This window comes from Plectropomus leopardus, chromosome 8, assembly GCF_026936395.1.
Source record: "Plectropomus leopardus strain MGB_pleo_1.0 chromosome 8, ASM2693639v1, whole genome shotgun sequence".
Taxonomy (NCBI): domain Eukaryota; kingdom Metazoa; phylum Chordata; class Actinopteri; order Perciformes; family Serranidae; genus Plectropomus; species Plectropomus leopardus.
Genome location: NC_142183.1, coordinates 10,130,188 through 10,154,910, shown reverse-complemented (window position 1 = coordinate 10,154,910; position 24,723 = coordinate 10,130,188). Strand labels below are relative to the sequence as shown.

Sequence of the window (24,723 nt, the reverse complement as noted above, 5' to 3'; positions counted from 1 at the left end):
CATAAGTAAATATAAGGGTAAAAAATGGGCAAAAAAAACATTTTATACACACAAACATATGTTCAGTATACACACACACACACATATATAGTATTGACAGTTTTATTTATTTTAGTGTGCTTTTATTTTTGTAATACTTATTTATTTAAGTGCACTTTTAATTTGTAATGATATATATATATTTATTTATTTCAAGCAATAGCAAATGCAGTGGGCGTGGTTATCCCACAGATTCACAAATTTTTTATTTTTTTTTTCATTTTTTTGCCCCATTTATTTATTTCGGGGTCTATTTCATTGTCATATTTGCTTATTTCCTGCTCATATTTATTTATTTATGTACTTATTCATTTGTTTAATAATAACTAAAATGGTATTCCATACTCCTCCTTCCCCTCTGCCTCTCGCTCCTCACCTTCCCTCTGTCTTCCTCTCCCCTCCCTCTCTTTACCTCCTGCTCTTTCTTCTGTCCATCTTATTTCTATGTTCAATCCCTCACAATTTCTTCCTCGATCTCCTTCGCTCTCCATCACACCCCCTCCGCTCCTCATTCCCGCATCTTTCACTCTCTTTTTCCATCCCCGCCTTCCTCACCATACATCTCCACACCCCCCGCCACCTCCCACCTCTTCTCTCTCTGTGTAGTCACTGCAGCGTGTCTAATGGTTCAGCTCCCTCTCAGCAGATCCACCACGCGGAGGCTAGGCGAGCAGCAGCCCCGACTAACGCCTCCCAACCGCTGGCTGGCCTTATCAAGACTGACAGCCAGCCAGACCCAGAGCTATCGCTAACACACACAAAACACCAGTAAAACACACTTAATTACACAGATACATGCCTGCACGTGTACACAGGTACGAGGGAAATACACTCACAGCTGCATGCAAAACAAATGCACTGACTTACTGTGGCAGCAAATGCAAAAAATGCAGCTGCAACCAAGCGTGTATACACAAACACACACATGCACACACTCTCACACACGCATGACAAGACGTGGATGTATACACAAACACAAACACACACACACACACACATGCATGACAAGACATAGATGTATACACAGACACACACACATACACATACACACACAGTAGCTGTAGCTTCAAAGAAACACAGTGACCATCGTACTAGCTGTAAATGTGCAGATGCAGGCACACACGCGCACACACACGCACACACACACACACGCACACACACACGCACACACACACACACACACACACACACACAGAGAGAGAGAGAGAGCAAATTGGATTTATGGATACTGACAGTGATCTGCAGAACAATGTGGATGCCACTACAGAGGAGAGAGCAGATACTGGAGAAACTAGCAATCTAATCAACGATAGGAGGAGACGGGTAGTGTAGGCATGAAGAATCTAATCCATGTGTAAAAGAGGAGGAGGTGGAGGAGGAGGAGGGAGAATGAGAGGAGTGAGAGGAGGTGTAATAGGTAGGAGCAAGACAGAAAAAGAAGAGATGAATGGAGGAGGAGGTTGTCAGGTGTGAAGAATGAGGGTGAGGAGGAAGAGGAGAGGTGAGAGGCGGATAGGGAGAGGAAAGCAATAAAAAAGCAGAGGCAAATGAGGAAGATGGTGAGGGAGAGGGGGATGAAGAGGAGGATAAGAAGAGGGAAAGGGTGTCAAGTAAAGAAGAGGAATCATTAATCTTACAGAAACTTTAATGTAGAGAACTTTAGACCTTAAGGTTAGATTTTCTGTCTGATAGAGAAAGACGAGTAAAATGTTTTTAACATCTGATATCCACCATAGGCTCGTTTGCATAAAGTGTTTTTTACTTTACGGCTGCAACTAATGATTATTCTTATCAGCAAAATTATGCTGACTCTTTTCTCCGTTAATGTTTACGTCTAACACTCGTCACAATAATCTAAAGACAAAGATGTTTTCAGATGTCTTGATTTGTCTGACCAACAGTTCAGTCGCCCCCTCTCTCTCTCTCTCTCATCTCATGTCATCTCTCCACTGTCATCCCTAAAAATGTCCTCTGTATATGTCTCAGTGCTTAAAAAGTTGCATTAGCTGATTTAAAGGGGACCTAAAATGCTCATTTTCAGGTTCAGACTGGCATGTGGGGTTTCTTAGAATTTGTTTACATGCTTTAATGTTCAAAAAACACTTTATTTTCCTCATACTAGGCAGGTTACCATGACAGATTTGTGCAAAATTTCAGAGATATTTTCTAAATGTAGATAAAACATAATTGCGAGATGACTGTGTTTCCACTGAGTGAAGTTATGCGGCTTCTCCTCTCGCGATAACTTGGCGATGGACGTTCAGAACGTTAGCAGGTTTATTTCTGCTGCAGCCACCGCGCAAACCGCCATCATTTCCAGTCGAAGGCGATGAAGGCGTGTTATGTGAGCGATAATGGAAAGGCGAGACCCTTATATGTGGGAGCAGCCACTTACGAGGCATTTTTGGGAGATGATTGTCAACGATTTCACAGAGGATTCAGAACCTCCAGATTATCAGCTCAACTTTTGATGAGTTATGCGATACACCTCTTGTAGCTCCTGCTGCATCCTGCCTAAAGGAGCCGCTTCCTACCGACAAGCACAAAGCCACAGCATCATGTGACCTATTAAAGCCATGAAAGTGTTTCCATCGCAGTTTGGTAAAACATCGCTTTTTCAAATTGCCTGAAATACCACCTCATGCAAGCATAAAAACTTTTTGCGATACATTTTTTTGAAGTTGATATATTTCCATTAGGCGACAGGCGTATTATATATTCGCAAATTCAATTTGCGCAATTTGAGAGTTAAAGGAAACCCGCCTGTGATGTTTACTGTATTAAAAGCTGCTCGTCAATGAGAATAAAATAGTAATATACCCTAAAATCTTGTTCCTCTCTAAATACACAGTTTGATTTGATTTGATTCTTCAAAAGGAGAGGGAAAACATGATTGGGTTAAATTTTCAACCCCACAGTGAATTTGACTCTTACATCCTCACAGCTCTAATTTATAATGTGTGTTGATTAAGAGGGTCATAAAAGCAGCGTGCAGCTCATCTTTGGTTTAGAGGATGCACACTTCAGTGCCTGCATATCCCAATAAACAAGCATGCAGGAAACTGAAATGTGCCAAAATGAGTAATAAAGTACAGTATTTCCACATCAGGGTGAAGTGTTACTTAAGATCAAAACTGATGGTAAGACCATTTTATAAATAAACTGAATCAAAGAGCAATAGTTTCTTTCTAGATTCAAGAAATTCCAACATTCAACAATTGCTCTTTGCAAAATCCATCATTCAAAATGCAGAAATACCTATTTCTATGCCAGGTTATTTATCAATAATTAATAATCCTGTTACGCATACTGTACACACATAAACAAAAATAAACACTTGTATTCATACAGTCACACACAAACCAGCCTTCATACTGTACACATGCACAGTCGTCCCTCCGTTATTTGGCTTAGCACAGAGTTATATCTCTTCAAAACCTAAACACGGTGCAGAGCCAAGCTGCACGCTCGGCCGCTGCTTTTTACACACATAGACACTGACACACATTCACACACACTACACGCATGCTACACACAGGAAGCACTCGATACAGGGGCCAAAAATACATCACAAACCTTGCATCACCTTCCTCTCTGTGTGTCCACTGCTCCACTTTGTTCCTAAGCTGGGCGGGGGTGGGGCATGCAGCAGATAATGGGCCAATTGTAAGCGATTAGAGCTCTTGCCAGCCAATCAGCGCAGCCCGGCTCTGGACAGCAGCCAATGGCAATATGTTGAGCGCGGCTGGAGTCTGCGCTCACTCACACAGGAAAAGACATGTGGCAGTGATATGGAGCAGGTGTAGGGGGATTCACCGGTTTCGTTTATGGACTGCAACCTGTATTTTCAAGATATGAAGACACTGCAGATTATACAACGAGCAACTTCTTGCTTTTATTTATGCTTTTCTGATGCTTGTTTTTATCTGTTTGTTTTTTTATGCTGGTGCTTTCACCTTGAAGAACTTTGGGATTTGTTGCAAGTGTAAAGTGCATTACAAATAAAATATTATTATTATTATTGTTAGTAGTAGTAATAATAATTATAATAATAAGAAGAAAGAAGAATATCTGTCCTGATTTATAGATAATAAAAACAATACCTAAAGGTAGACTGAAAAATCACTCTATTTTAAAAGTATTTTATTTCATTATTAGCGGATCAAATTATTGAGATGATTTTTTTTTTTTTTTAAATGACTACTATCATAGTTTTTACATTTTTTATTACCACATAAACAAATAATTCAGGATTCTTCAAAACTAATAATTGATATCCTCCCCACAAATGTCAGAGGCTTTTCATCTGTCTGTAATTATAAATTTTAATAAGAGGTATCAGCGTGTCAAAAATGAGCCTGACTCATTTCTCATGTATTTCCCACTTTTTTTAAAGCAGCTCTTGCAATGCAACTCTTTATGCACATGAGATTTTATTGATTTTTTTTAGGATGTTTGGGTGTGAATAACTGGACCTAAACTAGGACAGCAATTAACATTATCAACTCATATTTTATTAACCAGTTCATCATTATTTAAAGAAAGAGTTCATAAAATATATATAAAAAAAATACATCACTGATAAAAAATTCTCAAAGGCCTAAGTGGCATCTTAACTTAATTTATTCTTTAATTAAACAATTATTATGTATGTGATTATTATGTATCAAAAATGTAGTTGATTTATTTTATGTTGCTCATCTAAAAAAAGTGTAGCAGAGGCACACACCCTGACCCTGTCACTGAGTGTACAGTACTGGCAACTGAAATATTTCTGCGGTCAAGATAAGGACAGCATTTTAATTATAACTTTTTTCATTGCCACACGGTGTGTACATTTGGCAAAGAAAGCCTACAGTGGTGTTAATTTCAAGTCAACATGAAAACATGTACAGTGCATCCCAGCAGGGGGAGCCATCATTTTTAAGACAGAGTCACAATAATATGTATTTAAATCATAAAGAAATAAACAATACAAAATAAATCAGTAAGTGAATAAATACAATACTGCTACTACTAATAATAATAATTAGATAAATAAGATGTATTAATTTTAGAAAAGCAATACAATAAAATAATGTCTTATTTTTATTTATGCAAATATTTCAAAATAAAACAATTTATTTGGTATTAAGTATTTAGTGTAACCTCCATGTCCACTCAGCATGTTTTGAATCATCTTGGGCAGACAATATAAGATTTACAGTACTAATCTTCTGGTGTTCTTATGAACAGACTGAAAGATAAAAAACATTATCGCTCTCTCTCTCTATCTATATACATATATATACATATACACTGTATATGTATATATATATATATCATTACAACTTTGTAAAAACAACAAATCAATGCATGTTTGAGTACATTTCCAACTTATCTTTGTTAAATATTGCTGCTGCAGAAAGTTTGTTAGATTAGCGACCTTCTCTAAAGTTGTTGTACCAAGTGCGCCTCTCTTTTATAAACTGCAGTTGCTGAGTATTTTTGACATTAATATTCTTCAAATCTGTACAACAGGTTTACCCCATAGTTTTACTATTTTGTTAAAAACTCTCAATTTCATAATTATATAACTAGACAGGCTCAGAATCTTCATATTTCTTTGTATACCACTTCCTGTGGTCATTTTTCTATCAAATATCAAGGAGTTATCTTCTGGATGAAAATGTTGATTTACTGGACACTTCTGTGTCATTGTCTCATTTATATCTCTATGAACTGATTATTTGCACTTTTATGTTTTTAACCCTTTACTTATAATGTGAGATTTAGATTTTTTTAGCACCTAAATGTATTGATGTTTTGATTGCACGTATTTTAATAATCATGTGTTTTCTGGGTGTGGTTTTCATGTAAGCCAAGTTTTAACCACACCCTCACATGTACTATTTATATGTTTTATCCCCATCATGATCTTTATTGATTTTAGGAAGTATTAATATTTTAAGCCCACCTCCATAGATGGGGAGCCTATCCTGTCTGTGAACCAGTATAAGTACCTTGGTGTTGGACTCCTGGACTGACTGCCTAAACACTAAGACACAACAAAGACTGTATGTGTTAAAGAAACTGATGTCCTTAAATGTCAAGGCAAAAATGCTGCACGTTTTACTCTGCTTTTATTGAAAACATTCTGCATCATCTGCTGGTTTGGAAATGCTGCCGAGGCTTTAAATAGCCAAATATTAGATGTATTTACAGAGACAGAGTCATGAATAAGGCAAACCTGCTCCCATCTGGACCTCGCTATTGCTCCCTCTTTTTTTTTTTTTTTTTAACAAAAAAACAGATCCAAACTGTCCTTTGCTCCACAGGCCATTAAATATTTAAACAAGCACCAAAATTAAGCAGCATGTCCAGCTGGTCTGGCAAAACGTCTCCTCTGACCTGTCTCTTAAAATTCTACTTTTTCTGCAGTGTAAGTGTGTGGTTTGTTTACTGATGTGCTCTTTTTGTTATGTCAATATATGGAAGTGACAAGTGATGGTTTCTGCAAACCTACCTCTCTATCTATTGTGTGAAACAAACACACAGTGAGATGTTTGGTGGCCTCAGACTTTTGCACAGTAGTATTTTATGATTTTCTCTGCAGCAGCGTTAAATGAACTGCATGAAATGAACATGCTGCATGTCTCCGTTTGAAGCCACGTCAGATAAAAACAACAGCATCTGACAAACCCTGAAGAGAGCTCCGGACCCAGAGTGAGGTGTGACACCGTCTCAGCAGGGGGCGGTAGTGAGCACAAAGACCGATCTGAGCTGGTCGGAAAAAAAACACAAACAACCACAAGAAAACCACAAAACCAAGATGGCGGTGCAAGAGACAGCATCTCAACTGTCCATGGCTCTCAAAGTCCAAGAATATCCCACCCTGAAGGTAAACAAAACCCGAAACTACCATATATCAACACCCTGACGATTGTAATGTGTGTAAAATACGCGATGTGTTTGGTGCTTTTCGGAAAATGCGGATAATTCGTGTATTTGATAGCGAGAGCAGCGAACTTGACAGGGAGGCTAACGTTAGCTTGGACTAGCTTAGCCAGGTAGCAGCGTCCACTAAATACCTGTGTTTGAAACGCGACACAATTGATTAGGCTGATCGATAAATAACAAAAGCTGGTGGCTTATTAGCTGGCTGTTAAGTGCAATAAAAGAGTTCGTGTTATTGAGGTTAAGCGTGTGGAGGGCCTCGGACTTGTTAGCTTCAGTTTAACCCTGTTGTTTTTCCACAAAATGGTCTTTTGACATGAGTTATGAGCTGTCAGTTAACGCGTACCGACCGTTAGCTAACGTTTATTTAACGGACGATGGCTGTGATTTTAACGAGGGTGCGTTTATATAACGGCTATGCTAATATTGGGTACCTAACAGTTTGTTGGTAAAATGTATCAAAAGGATGATTTTTAATAAACATCACCACTGACAAGATGTCACAACGTGGCTGCTCGACCATTTAACAATCAGGCATGGCGTCAAAGAAATGGCTCGCAGGGGCGATTGGCCTGCTAGCTTAGTTTGCTGCCACTTTTTCATCGTCACAAAAAAAAGACGAGTAGCCTACCGGATAACGTAACGTCGGGCATGCAAATTGTAGCAGGCTGGAAGATGGATCGGCTGAAATCACCGGGGGGAGAGCCCGAGCCGCTCCGCTGTCAGGCAGAGACTCAGCCCTGCGAGTTAGCGCAGTGTCATCAGATTGCTGCTGCCGCCTCTCTGCACTTCAAAATGGCCAGCGAGAGGAATCACAGCCTGCTGCCGCACACACACGCACTCTTCCTCCATTGCACATAACGTTACTGCGACACCAGCGCTTAAAAGACGAGCTGAAACAAGCCCGGGCTGCTCCCGCGTTCAGCCGCCTCACAGAGGGACACGGACAGACAGCGTCGTCATTTACAGGCACGTTTGTGAGTAGCAATGTCCTGACAGCTTTTGTGTGGTGACTAATGGCGTGGCGTTGTCATGATGAATATAACGTGTCGTTGGCGATGTGCAGCGTGTTGAGAAAAGCATGGCTGTGGTGTGAGAGGGGTTTGTCTGCCTCTGCTTGGATGCTGCAGTAAGGATGATGGGCACCATTTTAAGACAGGAGTGATGGTTGTAATTGGTATCAAATGGGAGTCTACAGCTGGGGGAGAGCAGTGCTGATCAAATTTGGAGCTTTATTGAGCTGAATTGTGGTATCACAGTTTAACAAAGGCATCTTCATTCCCAACATGTGTTAGACATTATGTCCTTGTGGATGTTTTTGTATATTTTCAGCCAATCACCATGATCTATATGTCTATATGCAGATTTGTCAGTGGTTTTGTTAACCTGGGTGCTTAAAATGCAGGCCCATTACAGTTAAATGACATTATAGTACTGCATATGCAAGATAATGTGTCTGCATTTAAGGTAAGACAAAATCATAATTCAGATTTGCTAAAATTAGCCTGCTTAAGCCATTTAATGATTATGAGTGATGGTTATAATTGGTATTAAATGGGAGTCTACAGCTGGGGGAGAGCAGTGGTGATCACATCTGCAGCTTTATTGAGCTGATTTTTGATACCACATGTTGACACAGGAATCTTTATTTCCAACAAAACACACTATTTGTTGAACATTATGACCTTGTGAATAAACATTAAAAGCCAGATTAGTTTGGAGTGTACCACAAATAACCTAATCTGTGGGGAGTCTACAGCTGGGGGAGCAGCAGTCACATATCAAGCTTTATTGAGCTGAATTGCTTTACCAACAAAATATACTAGGCTTTGTTTTTGATATTATGTCCTGGTGGATGTTTTTGAATATTCTCAGCCAGATCAATTAAAGGCTCACCACAGAAAATGGTTACCTTTATCTTTACATTTACATGCATAAAAGCTTTTGCTTTGTGATCAGTTTTTTTGTTAACCTGAGTAGGCCCTTTACAGTGAAACGACAGTGTAATGCTGCATATGTAAGATAATGTTACTGCAACCAAGGTAAGACAAAATCATAATTGAGACTAGCTAAAATTATTATGCTTAAGCCACTTAATGATTCCTCTGATTATGACAAGAGTGATGGTTATAACTGGTATCAAATGGAAGTGTGCAGCTGGGGAGAGGGCTATGTTGAGCTGAATTATGATATCACTACATGAGTTGGATATTATGCCCTTGTGGATGTTTTTGAATATTTTCAGCGTATATCAGTTTAAGGTGCACCACGATCACCCTAATCTACATATTTCCATGCATAAATGGTTTGGCTTTGTGACCATCGGTTTTGTTAACCCGAGTGCAGAAAGTACAGGCCCGTTACAGTTAAATGACACTGTAAAGCTGCATATTTCAGATAATGTTACTGCAATCAAGGTAAGACAAATCAGAATTGAGACTAGCTAAAATGATCCTCAAGCCATTGTCTCCAATGTTTCCCTTAAAATAAGTGAAAATAGATGACTAGATAAAATATCCAGGTTGCCAAGCCTGTTGTTGCTTTATCAGTGAATTTAAAGGTTCAGTCAGTGTGTAGAATATAGGGACTTCTATCGGCAGAAATTGTATATTTATAACTTGGGATGAGTACTAAAACCTGGTATTAAACGGACACCAGGTCCGAAATGTTAAAGACAGAGTATTGATAAGCTCTGACGACAGCGGCTCTGCTGTCGAGATGGGGAAAATATTTTTCTTGTGTTTAGGTTGCATCAACATTATCTTTTACAGTTTTATCCCACCAACTCTGTTTCTAATTTGCAAAAAGAGGAAGACATTCGTCTATGAGGCATTTCCGCTCCTCAGTCGAGGGGTGAGCTTTGTGTGTTGGAGCCTGGCAGCCTGCTGCATGTGCGAGGGGCGGGGCGGGGTCCGCTCTGTCGCTCTGTCTCACACAGACACAGCAGCCCTGCTCCCAGTTACACGCTCCAGAGTCTGGTTATACTTCTCAACAGTTGATGCTGCCACCGCTCGCTGCCACAAGTGCGACAACTCTTTTGCACCTAAGAGCAAAAACACGAGCAATCTTTCAAAACATCAAGCAGAATTGCATCACATACAGGTGGAAGCGGAGGCGTTTTTGACTGTCAAGCTAGTACTTCATCTCCTGTTTTCCCCACCTCCGCTATGTTAGAGTCCATAAAACAATGCTATTGCATAATGCTAATCCATAAACAGGTCGTATATACATAAAAAATAAAGCGGTATTATTTTTTTCCTTCATTTTTTTCTCTGAAAACCCCTCCCAAAAATACCCATAAGAGCATGGTTAAAGTACTAGATCAGTAAGTAGTAACGGTAAGACTAGTAGTAGTACTGTTAAAATCTTAACGATACCCATCCCTATTCATAACTATGTTTTCTTACTGTATAATCACCTGAAATTAAGACTCATCATGTTTTCGTTACCTCAGAATAAGCCTCTCTTCTCTACATAAGGCGTGGGTTTGCCATATTGCCACGTATACTGGTTCTAAATTGGGCCTTTCACATTTTAGCAACAATCAGCGTAGTTCTCCTACAAGCCCGGCACATGGGGGACATTTCAGTTCTGCAACCTCGCCGCGAGATGCCACTAAATCCTACACACTGGACCTTTAACATCTGTGAAATCACATTTTGTGCACTGAATTGCATCACTGAGTGTCAAAGCTGTATACAACCAGAAATATACATGTACACAGCTACTTCAGTAGAGAGTATAAGCAGGTGATATAAGCTCTACGGTTTCTACTACATTATACTGCTCAACCCTGCCTGGTTGCATACACTGAGAATTTCTGTGCTTATTTTTATGAATCGATTTGTCTTTCTCTACATCTTAGTCCAGTCATCCACACCTGCTGTATCTGTAGCCTTCACTTCATGACCCCCACCTCTAAGTAATTAGTTGATCTGCAGCCAAGTGTGTCACTAAAAAACCAATATTTGCAGGACAAACAATGACCAGTCGAAAGTGTCAGTGGCCAACCCTGATCTTGATTTAACCTGAAGAGTTAAAAAAACATGCTGCAGATTGATGTAAAGCTAATGCCTTTCCCACCTTTTCCCTCTCATACAGTGGCTATACACATACGGACCTTAGCAGGACAATAGTGAATATTCACTGCTGGTGCATTCAAAACTATCCTGTGCTACAATTACATTTTTGAATCAAACGGTCTCAGTATGGACTTTAGTTTGGCAAAATTAGAGCTGATAGTTTCTATTAATAACAATAATAATTCCTGCAGAGCAGCAGCATTCTTTATCGTGGCCTTTTTTGTGGCACACTTGCATAATTTTCCTCTCTAGTGTTAGTGACCTGTGAAATTAACTTGGCTCTAACTGAGAGGAAAAAAATCCTTGTAATGGATCAAAGCGCTCCTCCTGTTTTTTTTCTGCAGTATCTCAGAGAAGGAACCAAATAGTCAAATGATTGTGGCTCACAGGTATCTGTGAAGACGTCTTGTGTCGTAGTACAAAGGGGGAAAGCACTGTGCTGCTTGCTTTGATCATGGATAATCATCTTCAGATCTTGTTGAATACAGATTTTTTTTTTCCTCTCTGTGGTCAAGGTGAGATTTGCCTGTTGTGATAGATTCATATTTTGAAAAGAATCAGCATAGATGTTTGGACCTAATGTGCAATAATGGGACATTAAAGGAAATCTAAAGGACATAATAATGAATATTTTATATTAACCATGCACTCTTGAACTCTTTACACTTACCACCATAGATTCAATACTGTACAAATATATCTATATCCAACCCTATTATGTCTGTCATCCATGACGTTAACTCGATTTGGGGGTTGTAGATATTTGGATTTCATCTTGTTTGCACCTCTCTGTTATGCTCTTTGCACTTTACCATATTTTGTATTTGCACAGCAATTTTCCTTGATAAATAAAGGCTTATCTGCTTTTAGCAGATGTCACAATCATATTAAATCACATTTTCTTTTTTCTCGTACTAGTGCCAAATATACGAGCTTTGTTTTAACTGAATTCAGCACACTTTATGTTGGGAAAATAACCATGTTTGGCTCATAATGATGAGACAAAAGAGAGGATTCTGTATAAAATACTGTATTTTTTTTTAAGGACTGGGCAAGATGTTTATTTTATTTATATCATGATATGAGACAAGATTTCATCTTAGATCTTGGATACCGCAAAATTATATATGTGCTTATTTTCCTGCTTTTAAAGGCTGCAATACAATAAAGGGTTACCCAAACTCTCAATTTTGCAGAATTCACTTTTTTTTCTGTTTTGCACAACATCCATTAAAGCTCAGCTATCTAGAAAACAACATTACATAGTCAGCCGGAGGTCATTCTCATATGCATTTGTTCACTAACAACACTTTTGTAAAGTTTTACCAAAATGCATGCTTGTTTTTTTCAGCTGCTAAACCTGAATGTCTGATACACTGAGGTAAACAGCCCATGGCGTTGCTGTTGCAGGTGCCGTACGAGACTCTGAACAAACGTTTCAGGGCGGCTCAGAAGAACATCGACCGGGAGACGAGTCACGTGACGATGGTTGTTGCAGAGCTGGAGAAGACGCTGAGCAGCTTCCCAGTGGTCGACTCTGTGGTGTCACTGCTGGATGGTGTGGTGGAGAAACTCAGCGCCCTGAAGAGGAAGGTCAGGGATACCGATGATGTGCACAAAAACACACTTTCACACAGAATTTTCCTCTATTAACTTTGAAGAAATGCCAAGAAAAGCCCTAACACTTCAGTCTCTGTGTCACATATCACTTTTAATTAATTATTGTTGGCAGTTGGTTGGATGATAGACACTTTTGACTAATACAGGCAATTACCCTCTGTGCTTAATCACAGGTATTTTGCCCAGACTCTCTGTGTTATTGCTTGTTTTGTGTCTGTAATTTCTTACTAATTAACTAACTCCATTACAGAGGTGTTCTTCTGTTTTTAGAGGACTGCTCTTGTACAAAATAGTGATTACAGAGACAATCAGACTCAACTGAAAGTTGGCTAAACATTGCAGCTGCAGCTGTGCCAGCTCTGTCTTGGAGGGTTTATCACAGCAATCATGTCTGTTTTTACTCTGTTGATACTTAACTTCTAGGCCAAGTTTTTTTAAACTGAAACCACTGAAGAGTTTTTTTTTTTTTTTTTTCCGAAAACCTGGCCTTGGATGCATGAAGATATAACAGAGACGAAAATCTATTATTTATATTTTAAAACTATCCTCAGTAGGACAAGTAATCATCTTCTTAAGCCCTACCCACTGCACGATAAGCCCAGAACCACCTGCTAACATTTGGCTTTTTATTTCATGGTAAAGGTTACAATCGGCATTCATTCCCGGGCCAAATTACTCTGCAGTAGTAATGGGTATTTGTCTGCTGCGGCTCCGATCAGCTTCCATTGGTATTGCTGAAAATAAACCCAGGTGGGCACGCTAATTTTAGCCACACAATGCAATGATGGGCTGACAGAAAATACCATCTGTCTCCACTCAAACATTGTTCCAAATTATTCTGCACCGAGTTGGAAATAGACACTGAATAGGTAAGAGATGCAAAAAAGAGAGACCACTGTAACATTTTCACTGACCAATGCATGTTGAATGTCACACCGGTAAAAAACACACATGCAGAAAGGTATACTCGTCTGCTTCAGAGCAGTGCACAGCTCAGGTCTGCTGGCAATGGAAAAAGAGTCTATCGCTGATTTTCTGATGGGTTTTTCTGTGTTTAAAAAACCTGCACACAGGATCTAATTTAATTGGAAAAGGGGAAATGCCAACCCTTTCACAAGCTTAAAGAAAGACAAATGCATTATATACACTTTTTTCCTTTTAAAAAATGGAATAAAATATGGTTAATGTAGGAAAACTCAGTCCTCTGTAGTTACTGTAGATATATATACAAGCACTGACATTGACCCTAGTGCCAACACTATGTCATCTCTGAAAAAGATCTCTCTTCAGCCAGAGCCAGCTGTTCAAAGCCACATAACTCGCCCCTGTTAACAAAAGCACTTTTTTGTGGCTGTGGTTTCTTTATAATGGTATGACTGTGGTGGATTGTGTTTGTCAGTGGGGGAATGCTGCCTGGCTGGTTCTCCCATCAAGCCGTCCTAAAACGACAGAAAACAAGTGAGAACACATTCTGCAGTTCTCCTGGTCCTTTGTGCCAACGTGTTGTCCTGTATGTACTTTGTGACAAACACAGGCTTCATTGAGTTGAAGGCCGGGTCATATTAGATACTGCACTGGTGTGTGAGGTCCGTTGGAGTTATTTCCCTCCCAAATATGTTGGGCCAAATGTGGTTCAGCTGCTGCAGAGAAAAGTAGTCCAAAAGTCAAGAATGTAATCCAAAAGTAAGAGTTTAATTCAAGAGATAAAAAGGAGAAATTACCACAGAAGTCCTATTTAGTTAAATCGAAGCGATGCAGTTTTATTTTGAGATTTAATCTAAAATGCAGCATGGAACAGTGCACACACGAATGCAAACATATACTGTACGATATGAACCTCTTCATCACTGTTTGCTTACTGCCGTCACTTCAGACAACATGTTCCAAATAAAACATGCAACAATGGGAACACATGTTTAGATGTGTGATCCCTGCATTTATCACAACCTTCACAGCATCAGAGTTTGTCTACAGAACAGGAAGCAGCTGTTTAGTCTGGCCTGTGTTGAACAATGTTCAAGGTTTGAAAATCTTGTGGTTTGGCTTCACTTTGAGGCAATATCAGTTTGCTGTAATGACTTGCTGTAAGACGTTGCGAGTGTCTTTTTGTCAAAATGAGCTTTATTACATATTATAATAGGTTTGGTTAATTAACTCCAGAAAAAAAATCTACATTGAAAACTTGAGTTCCTTTGTCAAAGGAAATCCAGCACAGTCGTGTATGGATATTAAATGCATATTGGGCTTTTTCTAAGTATCTTTTCTGTGTGCGTCCCACAGGCTGCTGAGTCCATCCAAGCAGAAGACGAGAGCGCCAAGTTGTGTAAGCGTCGCATCGAGCACTTGAAGGAGCACAGCAGCGACCAGCCGGCCTCAGTCAACCTGTGGAAGAAGAAACGCATGGACCGAATGATGGTGGAGCATCTGCTGCGCTGCGGCTACTACAACACAGCTGTTAAACTGGCCAGACAGAGCGGTATAGAGGTAACTGTCTGATCTGCTCCGTCTTAAGGTCATTCAGACGACTCTGAAGCTCATTTATAGTATTTTATATTTGAGATTACTGGGACAAAACTGTCCCATTTCAGTTCTTGATAAGTGAATTCATCAGTTGTTTGCTGATTGTTTATGAATCTAATCACTTCGCTCAGCATTTGTTTTTCTCTGACGCCTTTTATTTCTGTATTTTTAGGATCTGGTCAACATTGAGATGTTCCTCACAGCTAAGGAGGTGGAGGAGTCTCTGGAGAGGCAGGAGACGGCCACTTGCCTAGCCTGGTGCCATGACAATAAGTCCCGCCTCCGCAAGATGAAGGTAGCACATTTCATCTCAAAAATCCACATGAAAGGACCAGTTCACCCCAAAAACAGAACTACATGTTTTTCCTCTTACATGTAGTGCTGTTAATCAGTCTCGGTGGTTTTGGTGTGAGTTGTGTTGGAGATATCAGCCGTAGAGATGTCTGCCTTCTCTCCAGTATAAAGATGGCGCTCAGTTTGAAAAACTCAACAGCAGAAATCATGACCCAGTTACTCAAGATAATCCACAGACCTTGTTATGAGCAGTTTCATGTGCGTGCTGAAGGAAGCATGCATCTACTGCTAGCTCACCCGGCAGCACTGAGCTAGCTAACGTTACTCCTCAGCCAAGGAGGACGCCATTAATCTCTACATACAGACGCACACTTAAGCTTTTGGGGGGTTTTTTGTGTGCTTTTACACCACAAGCAGAGTGCCATCTTGTTCCATTATATTCAAGAGACGGCAGACATTTCTATGGATGATATCTCCAACACCACACCAAAATAATCTCAACTGATAAATAATGCTACAGTTAAGAGGGAAAAAAATGTATTTTTCGTTTGGGGGTTAACTGTCTGTTTAAGTCCTGGCAAACACTTAGAAGCCGTGCCCATTTAAAAAAAAAAATCAGTCATCATATCAGGCATTCAGAAGTTTATGGCCAAGTGCTTATTGGTTTTGTATGTCACATATTTCCACACTGGTTGTGCTCAGAAACCAACCCTTTAACACTGAATTACTCTTCCTGGGTGTTTTGCCCTTTTGGCAGTGGCGGCAAGTTACAGTGTTAATCCTGAGATTATCATATTAAACCAGAAAGTACTCAGTAGAGCGCAGACCTCCGCCAAGACATAATACGCTTCCCAGTGAGCTGTTACTACTTACTGAGAGTCAGTCTTGAACTGCATTCACATAGTTTCGGCCAGGTTTGGGATGCTGCCGCTTGGCGAAATCTCTTTTATTTTCATTCTCATGAGATCATGTTTGAAAATTGCTCTTTTTTAGCTCCAGCTTACTGCCAAACGCAGGTAAATTCTAGTTCCAACTGTTATTTATAACCTGTATCAGTCAAAGTGGTGGGATATTTGTTTTTGTTCTGTTCCGAAAACCCATGTGGTGATAAAATATTGAAAGGCATCCTGACAATCTACCAGCACTGCAGGAGCTGTATGAAAAAAAAGATCGGTTTTCTGTCAGCTCTCAAGGTTTATGAAGGACAGTGTGTTAACTGAGGATCCTGCAGCTTTTTACTGGTTTAAACTTTGTGGTGTCTTTTTTTTTTTTTTACTCAGAGCTGTCTGGAGTTCAGTCTGAGAATCCAGGAGTTCATTGAACTCATCAGACAAAACAAACGCATGGATGCAGTCAGGTAAACACACACATGCATATATTCACACAGTAACTATTTACCTTATTTACACTAACTGCAACTTCTACATGGTTTTAACCATTATTAAAGCCACGAAGACCAACATGCCCACCAATGATCAATGATCTTGCTCATCTGTGTCTCTGTGTGTCTCAGACATGCAAGGAAGCACTTCAGCCAAGCCGAGGGCGGACAGCTGGATGAGGTTCGGCAGGTGATGGGAATGCTGGCCTTCCCGTCAGATACACATATCTCCCCATACAAGGTAAAGCCCAAAGCCTTTTCCGAGTACAAATACAGTTCTGTGCAAAAGTCTTAGGCCACCATAGATTTGTTGTTTTGGCAAAGTTGTTATGAATGATAATGATTATGATAGAGAGTTCAGGACATGCTGAATGAAAAGGCAGCTCACACTGAATACTTGCAACTTTAGCCTGTTGAAGTTGTTTTACTCTGAAATATTTGTCCTTCCAATACTGTATTCATATTTCCTGTATGTTCTGGTAAAGAGACTACTGAGAAATAGATACGTATGACGTGTGATAACCCTGCCAAAATGACAAAGTTTAAGGTGGCCTGTGACTTTTGCACAGTACTTCATGTACATGCGTGACATTTTACTCATCTGGGCTTCTACTATTTTGGAAGTAAATCACTAAAATGACAGAGCTGAGACTTCATCATCCCACTTTCGTGTTCTTTGGATAGATGCCTTATGTCATTCAATGCAGCTCTGTTTACATTCTGTACAGACTGCAGGTAAATCATGAACATGCTTATTCACCAGACTTTTTAATATTTAGAGCACACCACTGAAATTATTTCAAGTGTGGGACTTTGGTGAAGTAGAGAAAGTGGTGTAACAACAGATCAGCCACCAGAGGGCGTCTGCTCCCTTCTAAAAAATAAACTCCATTCACTCTTGAGACACTTTCAGCTAATCCTTGAGTTTCTGCCTGCAGTTGCAGTGTTGTTGTATTTAAACTTTCATTAAAGTCCTCTGAGAAACAGAGCTGTACCGTGGCACCACGACAGCAATGCTTTTACCCTGAAAGCATTTCTGCAAACGGCGAAGATAGACCGAGCCAAACCAGTGTGACAACATTTTTGCCTCTGGTGTCATAAGTGAGAGTGTCTGTCTTCTGTAAACACGTTTGTAGAGCTGCACAGTTTTGCTATTTTGTTTTGCTATGATTTCAGTTATTTTTCTAAAAGTCACGATCAGTTATCTGTCTGTAAAAAACAGGCTCAACAGTAAGGTTGCCATTATAGCTTACAGACAAAATAAGAAGGATTCAGCTGTAACTGTAAATGCATTTACATTACACTTGTGGATTGTCTTTGCAGGGAAATCACTTCAGGTGGTAGTGTGCAGTTTATCACAGTTTGCTTATCATAAAAACATTCTTCTTACATGTCATTTTATTTATTCTACTTCTATATATTTTGTACTAATGCACTTTTTCCCTGCCTTTGTTCTATGATTGCTTTTTATGTGTATGTGTGATTGCAGGGGGGCACTCACAACTGAGTTGTATTTTTGATACAATGGCAATAAAAGCTTCTTGTCTGTCTTATCTTGTCTGGATTGCATTTATCGTGATGTTGTAGAACATTAGCTTGTGTTTCTGGAGTCTTACATCATACAGTACCCTGATGTTGTTGTTTGGACAACACACACCAGCAGTGTGTGCCTGTTACAGTTTGCTCCTGGGACTGGAACAACCTGGCCACAGTACACCAATTACTTGGCTGCTGTCTGTTGTGTGTTTACATCGCCCCAGTGGACACAGTTTACTCGAAAACATTGGGGGAATATACACAGTATATGTAGTAAACAAAAAGGCGTGTTGGAGAAAAGTCGCGTGACCCCTGTATGTGTATTTTTCGGATGTATAAAGTACTAGGACCTGAAATGACTGTTGGTGTAAAACTCTTCTGTCTCTCGTTCTTCTTGTTCCATCAGGATCTTTTGGATCCAGCTCGCTGGAAGATGCTGATCCAGCAGTTTCGATATGACAACTACAGACTGCATCAGCTGGGAAACAACTCTGTGTTCACCATCACCCTACAGGCTGGTCTGTCTGCCATCAAGACACCGTATCCTACCACACGCTCTCTCCAAAACGCTACGTCTGACCTTTTTGAGTTTATCTCCACAGCCAAACTTTCTTAGTTTAATTTATAAAATTTAAAAAAAAAAATCTAAGAGGTGAAAACTGTGGTGATGAATCCACACAGATTTCTGTCAGAAGTGAATCATTTGCTTTCTTTGTCGTTTATTTTTATCGCTAACATAAATTTTACATAACATAAATTACATGCACGCACACACACACACACACACACAAAATGCACAGATATGCATCTATTTTCTCCAAAATATTCAGAACTATGGCAGTTTTATTTAATGTGTATTTTTTCTCTGTAGGGATGGGCACTGAAACCTGGTATTAAATGTACACCCGGACTAAATTTAAAGACTTTAGTACTGATAATCTCCTGTGTTCAGGACTTAGCCCACTATACAAATCATGGCCAGAATGCACCAAATTCGTGCATCATTTAAAAAAAAAAAAAAAAAATGTTTGGGAGAGCATGCCTCAACCTGGACACCAGTGTCAACAAAAAAGTGTTAAATCAAATGTTTTAGGGTTTTTTTTTTGTCTACTGGCATCCGTGAAACTGCCATTGATGTAAACACAGGACAACATGAAGGGAGTGTTCTTGTATGTTGGTGGTGTTTGTTTGTTCAGGTCTATCACCCAAAATGTTCTCCACTTTGCTCTTTGCTCCCACTATCCAGTGAAAGTGAAAATGCTACCTAGCAAGCTACCAAACATGCTGTCAGCTGTGTCCCTTCTTTGTGTCGCCATAGCGACACAAAGAAATGATTTCAGTCATTTTCCTCAACCTCCATCCTGTTCCAGTCAGTGCTACAAGGAGGATGGTACCTCTAAGAACCCAGACTGCCCGGTGTGCAGTAAATCCCTCAACAAGTTGGCCCAGCCGCTACCCATGGCCCACTGCGCCAACTCCAGACTAGTCTGTAAGATCTCTGGGGAGGTCATGAATGAAAACAACCCTCCCATGATGCTGCCTAATGGATATGTCTACGGCTACAATGTAAGTTAAAGATGATGAGTTAAAGCTTTTACTGGCTATTTAAGGGATATTTTGACATTTTTCAACCAGCTTTGTACCAAAACAAAGTGGTTAGTGTCTGTAGATGAACTGTGGTAAACTGCACAGACATCTCCCCGTACACCTGGCGAAACTCCTCCAAAGGACGTTATTTTCGTCACTGGCTCTTGGGGCTGTATATCTGCATTTTTGTACTCTCCGCCAACGGTTACCGACTCCGCTGCCGCCACCATAAAGAATACACAGCTGATCAAGAGTGTTACCCAGCCTTCCCTCTGTCGCTCAAACTGCCACCGAAATCCTGTGGAATGAAAATGAGGCAGTGCTGGTTAAATATAAATCAAAATTATGTTACTGTATTTCCTATTTCTTGCCTAAAATGCTTTCAGAAACATATTTTAATGCCCTGTTTAGCCATAACAGCGAGAGTTTGTACGCGTGAGTGCGCGCCACACAGTGAAAACGGCGGCCAAAAAACGAAGATGAAATGGTAAAACTAAGCGCTGATCAAATTCAAACTAAGATTCTGTCACTGTGTCGTATATTTCTCTCCTCAAATGTTTTCAGAAACATGTTTTTGGTCACTGTCTAACATAAGATCTGACCGGCCGCCATTGTTTCATACGGACCGTTCCACCTTTTGTCAGGCGCAAAGCTCTCTGATAGTTGTAGGTTTTCTGTCTTTTTAGCAAAAGCACACTTTCCTCTGTTTTCCCTGATCATGTGAAATTAGTTTCAAAAGTATTTGTGTTTGACTGCAGAGACAGCCTAGTTTAATGTGAGGGCCTTCTTTACTCGGGGGCAGACTGATTATCGGCCTGGGCAATTATTGGGGCAGATATTTGTGATTTCGCAGATTTTCTGTTTTTATTTCAATTCTCATGTGACTTCATTAAAACGTTCCTGGGAACTTGCTGTATATGATGTTTTGATTAAACATTTGCTAAAGGCATTTGAGCAAAGTTTTGTGTTGCAGTTTGTTTTATTCCAAATTCTAAATATTGAATGAAAGATTTTCATTTTTATTGTAAATGCATATTGGTTCCAAATATCGGTTGTTGGTCTCCTTAACTACTGTTAATCTGTATTGGTATCAGCCCTGAAATACATATATCGGTCGACCCCTATTCTTTACATAAGTGACATACATCTTCAAAGAAAGAAACTTAAAAAATGCAGTATGGAAGCAAGAGAAAGTTGAAAATGTTTGTTTCTCCTTCTCATTTGTCCTCCTCTGCTTATTGTCTCTTCCAGTCTCTTCTGTCCATCCGCCAAGATGACAAAGTGGTGTGTCCCAGAACCAAAGAAGTCTTCAACTTCTCTCAGGCTGAGAAGGTCTACATCATGTGATCACTCAGATAACCCTTCTGAGTATCAACATGATCGAATACGGCCCGTCATTCATCACCCGTGACCCGGCCGACTCAGAGAGCCACCTGTGGAGCTGTGATCCAGTGCCCTTCTCCCCCCGCCTCAAACACAACCTACATTTCCCACAATCCCCCGCTCCCAGTACATGATCAGATCAAGTCTGCCGGTTCCCTTCCCCCTCTCATTTTATCACACAGAAACTGGGCTCCTCTCCTCTCAGACTGTTTTAGATGTGGCCAGAGAACAAGATTGATCTGATCCATTCAAGCACATGGACTATCAACATTGTCATTATGTTAAAGGCCCTCGCTGTGACGTTTAGAGACTACAGAAAAGGACAGAGGGGGTGAGAAACTGCTAGGTAGATATTTGATTTTATTACAATGAATAAAAACTTGTTGAGGTTACTTTGACTTTTCACTAGTGGTGTTCCTTTGTTACTAAAACAACGTGGCAGGACTCTGTTAACTCCATTAACAAAGATTAACACACGAGATTTGGGCCTTTTTCAGAACAAACATGGCTGGCCTCCTGGTCATGTGGTAGCATCTCATTGTGTGATGCATGCTGTCGACATCCTTTGTCTTCTAGCCATGTTTTTTGGTGGGTTGTTGCGGGGGTCGATATGTTAAATGCCTCCTTTTTAAACGGCTTACCTTTTTGCATTTCATCCCCCCTCTTGTTTGTGATACCAGAGCCTGATTTTGGCCACAATAGGCTCCTTTTCAAATGTAAATATTAGATAGGAATTGATCATTCTCATGTTTAAATTCGAGGTTTTTGGGGGACAGGTATCGACAAGGAAGATTAACCTTCCACAAAGATTGCTGTGTGACCTGAACAAGTGATTTCTTGGGTGTTGTAAACCTGATATCGCCCACAGTTTCCTAAAGCTGGTTGATCATAAATGCTTGTAATTTCTGAGGAAGCTGTTAGTTTCACAAATTTGGTGTATTTATCACCATCGTGAAAGTTACGCAATATTCAAACAAGACAACCATCTCTGATGTCATTTTTTTCTTTTTTTTTTTATTGAACAAATTGTCTATCTTTCTTGTGTGTGAGATTTGCTAATTCCAGTTATCTCCAATCTCTTTAATCTCTTTTTTACTTCATCCTAGCTCTTTGAAGGCTGGATTGACATCAGTTTTCTGCGTGCAGGCACCTTTCAGAAGTATTTAAACCTTTGAACCCTGAAATTAGTTTGATTTCTTCTTCAGAAGCATGGTAAAAACGGCAACGAGCGACTTGGCAAGAAATGTCAGGCAAGATTTTTTTAGATTTTTAAATTTTTTTTAAAGCAAAGAAAATATTAAAAACGGTTTATAATTATCATAATTACAGATGTAAAATTATATGTCAGAATCTATTATTTTTAAGCAATTATTTCCCCAGATCATTTCATTATTTTGTTTTTTACTTTTCTATTTTCTTTTTCTTTTCTTTTTTAAACTTGATTTCAGGGTTTTTTTTTTAACAACTTTTTACAAATTTCCTGCAAATTTTTGAGTTATTTATTCTTAATTTGCTTATTGCCTTTTTCCCACGTTTTTAACTTAAATTGAGTCAGTTTGTTCAGGTTTCAAAGGGTTAAAGAGAGAGTATTTAAGTGACATTTATTCAGTTTAAATGTTTAGTGTGTTGGATTTATTGGTATCTAGCGTTGAGGTTGCATAACTGAAAATTCTCCTGTGTGACAAGCGTGTACGAGAACGGCGTGACCAACAGGAATGGCCATTTCTGGAGTCGGTGTTTGCTTTGTCCATTCTGGGCTACTGTAGAAACATGGTGGACTCCGTGGAAGAGGACCCGCTTCATATGTAGATATAAAAAGCTCATTCTAAGCTAACGAACAGGCAACAATTTTTAGTTTCAGGTGATTATAAACTGAATGAGAATCGCCAGTAGATGCCCCTAAATCCTGCACACTGGACCTTTAAAGATGTAAGCCTGGGTGGTTCTAGTTAATCCACCATTGCCCAAATCGTTTTAATTTCGTAACTATTTTTACAACAATTATCAAGATAATAAAGGGAGGCTGTGCTGATAATTTTTTCAGCCTTGTGCTCTGCGTATGTTCACACTACAAGGTTTGCGTAGCATTTCGGTTCACCAACTGCTTCAACGTTAAATGTAGTTACATGCACAATCCTGCCTTTATTTTGAAAAAAACAGGCAGGATCAACACCTTGAACAATCCTGCCTTTTCTTGCAAAATCAAGGGAAACCTTTTGCACTTCTGAAACCTTTGACTCATCCTCTATGATTGATGGATTAGGAATGTGATCGAAAGATGTACACAAATTTCAGTGACAACTAATCCACAAATAACCGTTAAATTGTGAACCCTAAACACCCACCCCACGCAGTCCAAAAATGCGGTTTTCTGTTAAACATGATCAGTCTTGTGGTCGATCATTTCTTCCATTTGTTGTTTATTGACAAACCAAAAGTTGCCTCATTTGTGTCCATACATGATTTGGAACTGTATGTGTAAAGACACAGACTGTCCTGTGTATTTGTGTTGGTAGAATTAGATAAAGGGATTGTTTCATGAGCAATATGCCTCATAAAGATTTCAGTGAACTTTGATTTCAGTGTTTCATTATTCGCAATGCTCTGTGGGCTCTAACATTACCATAAGCTCCATGAGGTGGGACGAGATTAACGATCCACTGCGTGTCTGTTGACATGGAAATACGGCAGAGTGTTGTGTCTTTCACCTGAAACTACGTCTCCATGGTCTGAGTGGTCGCTGCTCTGTGTGGGTGTTTTTTTTTTGGTTTGGCAGTGAAAAACATGCTTACAGATGGTAATATACTGGGGTGACGATCACTTATCTGTAATGTGGATTTCATTATGAGCAGGATCAAAGAACTGCTGGCCTATGTGTCAAGATTTGGCAGCACAATTGACTTTGTGGTCTTATATTCCTCTTTCCAAAAGCAAAAATCTCTCAAACTGAACCTTGATTACCAAGGTATAAATTAAACTTTGCTCCAAAGAAAATGAATCAGCCCCAAGCTATGGGTTCTTTGTGTTTGCTCTCACTTAAAATTTAGTTTTTGGTGGGCTTCTAGCAACAATTATTCTGTTTTTTTAACTTTCTGTCTTTTCATGATTGATTGTTTGGTTTCTAAAATGTTACAAAATGGTGACAGAAGTTCCATCACAAGTTTACAGAGCGCAAACTTAAAATCAAAACTATATGTATTTGTTTTTTTATTTTCATTTGTTTGACTTATTTTATTCATCTATTTGCACATACATGGGAATAAAAAGGCAGTACAAATAAAAAATATAAACTTTGTGTAGAAGTTTAAAGGCAAAAATGGCTTATGAAGATACCTCCCCATTAAA

The 24,723-nt window shown here is 39.5% G+C and overlaps 2 protein-coding genes across 4 annotated transcripts in view; one reads left to right on the top strand and one right to left on the bottom strand.

The window, feature by feature from the left end:
* Positions 1-3,739, bottom strand: part of ctbp1 (C-terminal binding protein 1) — a 45,789-nt gene extending 42,050 nt beyond the window's left edge. Inside the window, exon 1 of the mRNA XM_088080850.1 lies at positions 3,616-3,739. Within this exon, the coding sequence (XP_087936976.1) occupies positions 3,616-3,622 (7 nt within the window). The 5' untranslated portion in view covers positions 3,623-3,739. The remainder of the gene's footprint in view (positions 1-3,615) is intronic.
* Positions 3,740-6,765: 3,026 nt separating this feature from the next.
* On the top strand, positions 6,766-23,955 carry maea (macrophage erythroblast attacher, E3 ubiquitin ligase). 3 transcript variants are annotated; one of them, XM_042493595.2, is made up of 9 exons: positions 6,766-6,919; positions 12,468-12,650; positions 14,958-15,161; positions 15,370-15,492; positions 16,772-16,848; positions 17,005-17,113; positions 18,815-18,948; positions 19,779-19,974; positions 21,247-23,955. In XM_042493595.2, the coding sequence occupies exons 1-9, from the start codon at positions 6,851-6,853 to the stop codon at positions 21,340-21,342; spliced, it is 1,191 nt and encodes a 396-aa protein (XP_042349529.1). In that variant the 5' UTR covers positions 6,766-6,850; the 3' UTR covers positions 21,343-23,955. The 3 variants fall into 3 exon arrangements, with proteins under 3 accessions (XP_042349529.1, XP_087936974.1, XP_087936973.1); XM_088080848.1 differs by lacking the exon at positions 6,766-6,919 and adding an exon at positions 7,705-7,944; XM_088080847.1 differs by lacking the exon at positions 6,766-6,919 and adding an exon at positions 7,705-7,952.
* The last annotated feature ends 768 nt before the right edge of the window (positions 23,956-24,723 follow it).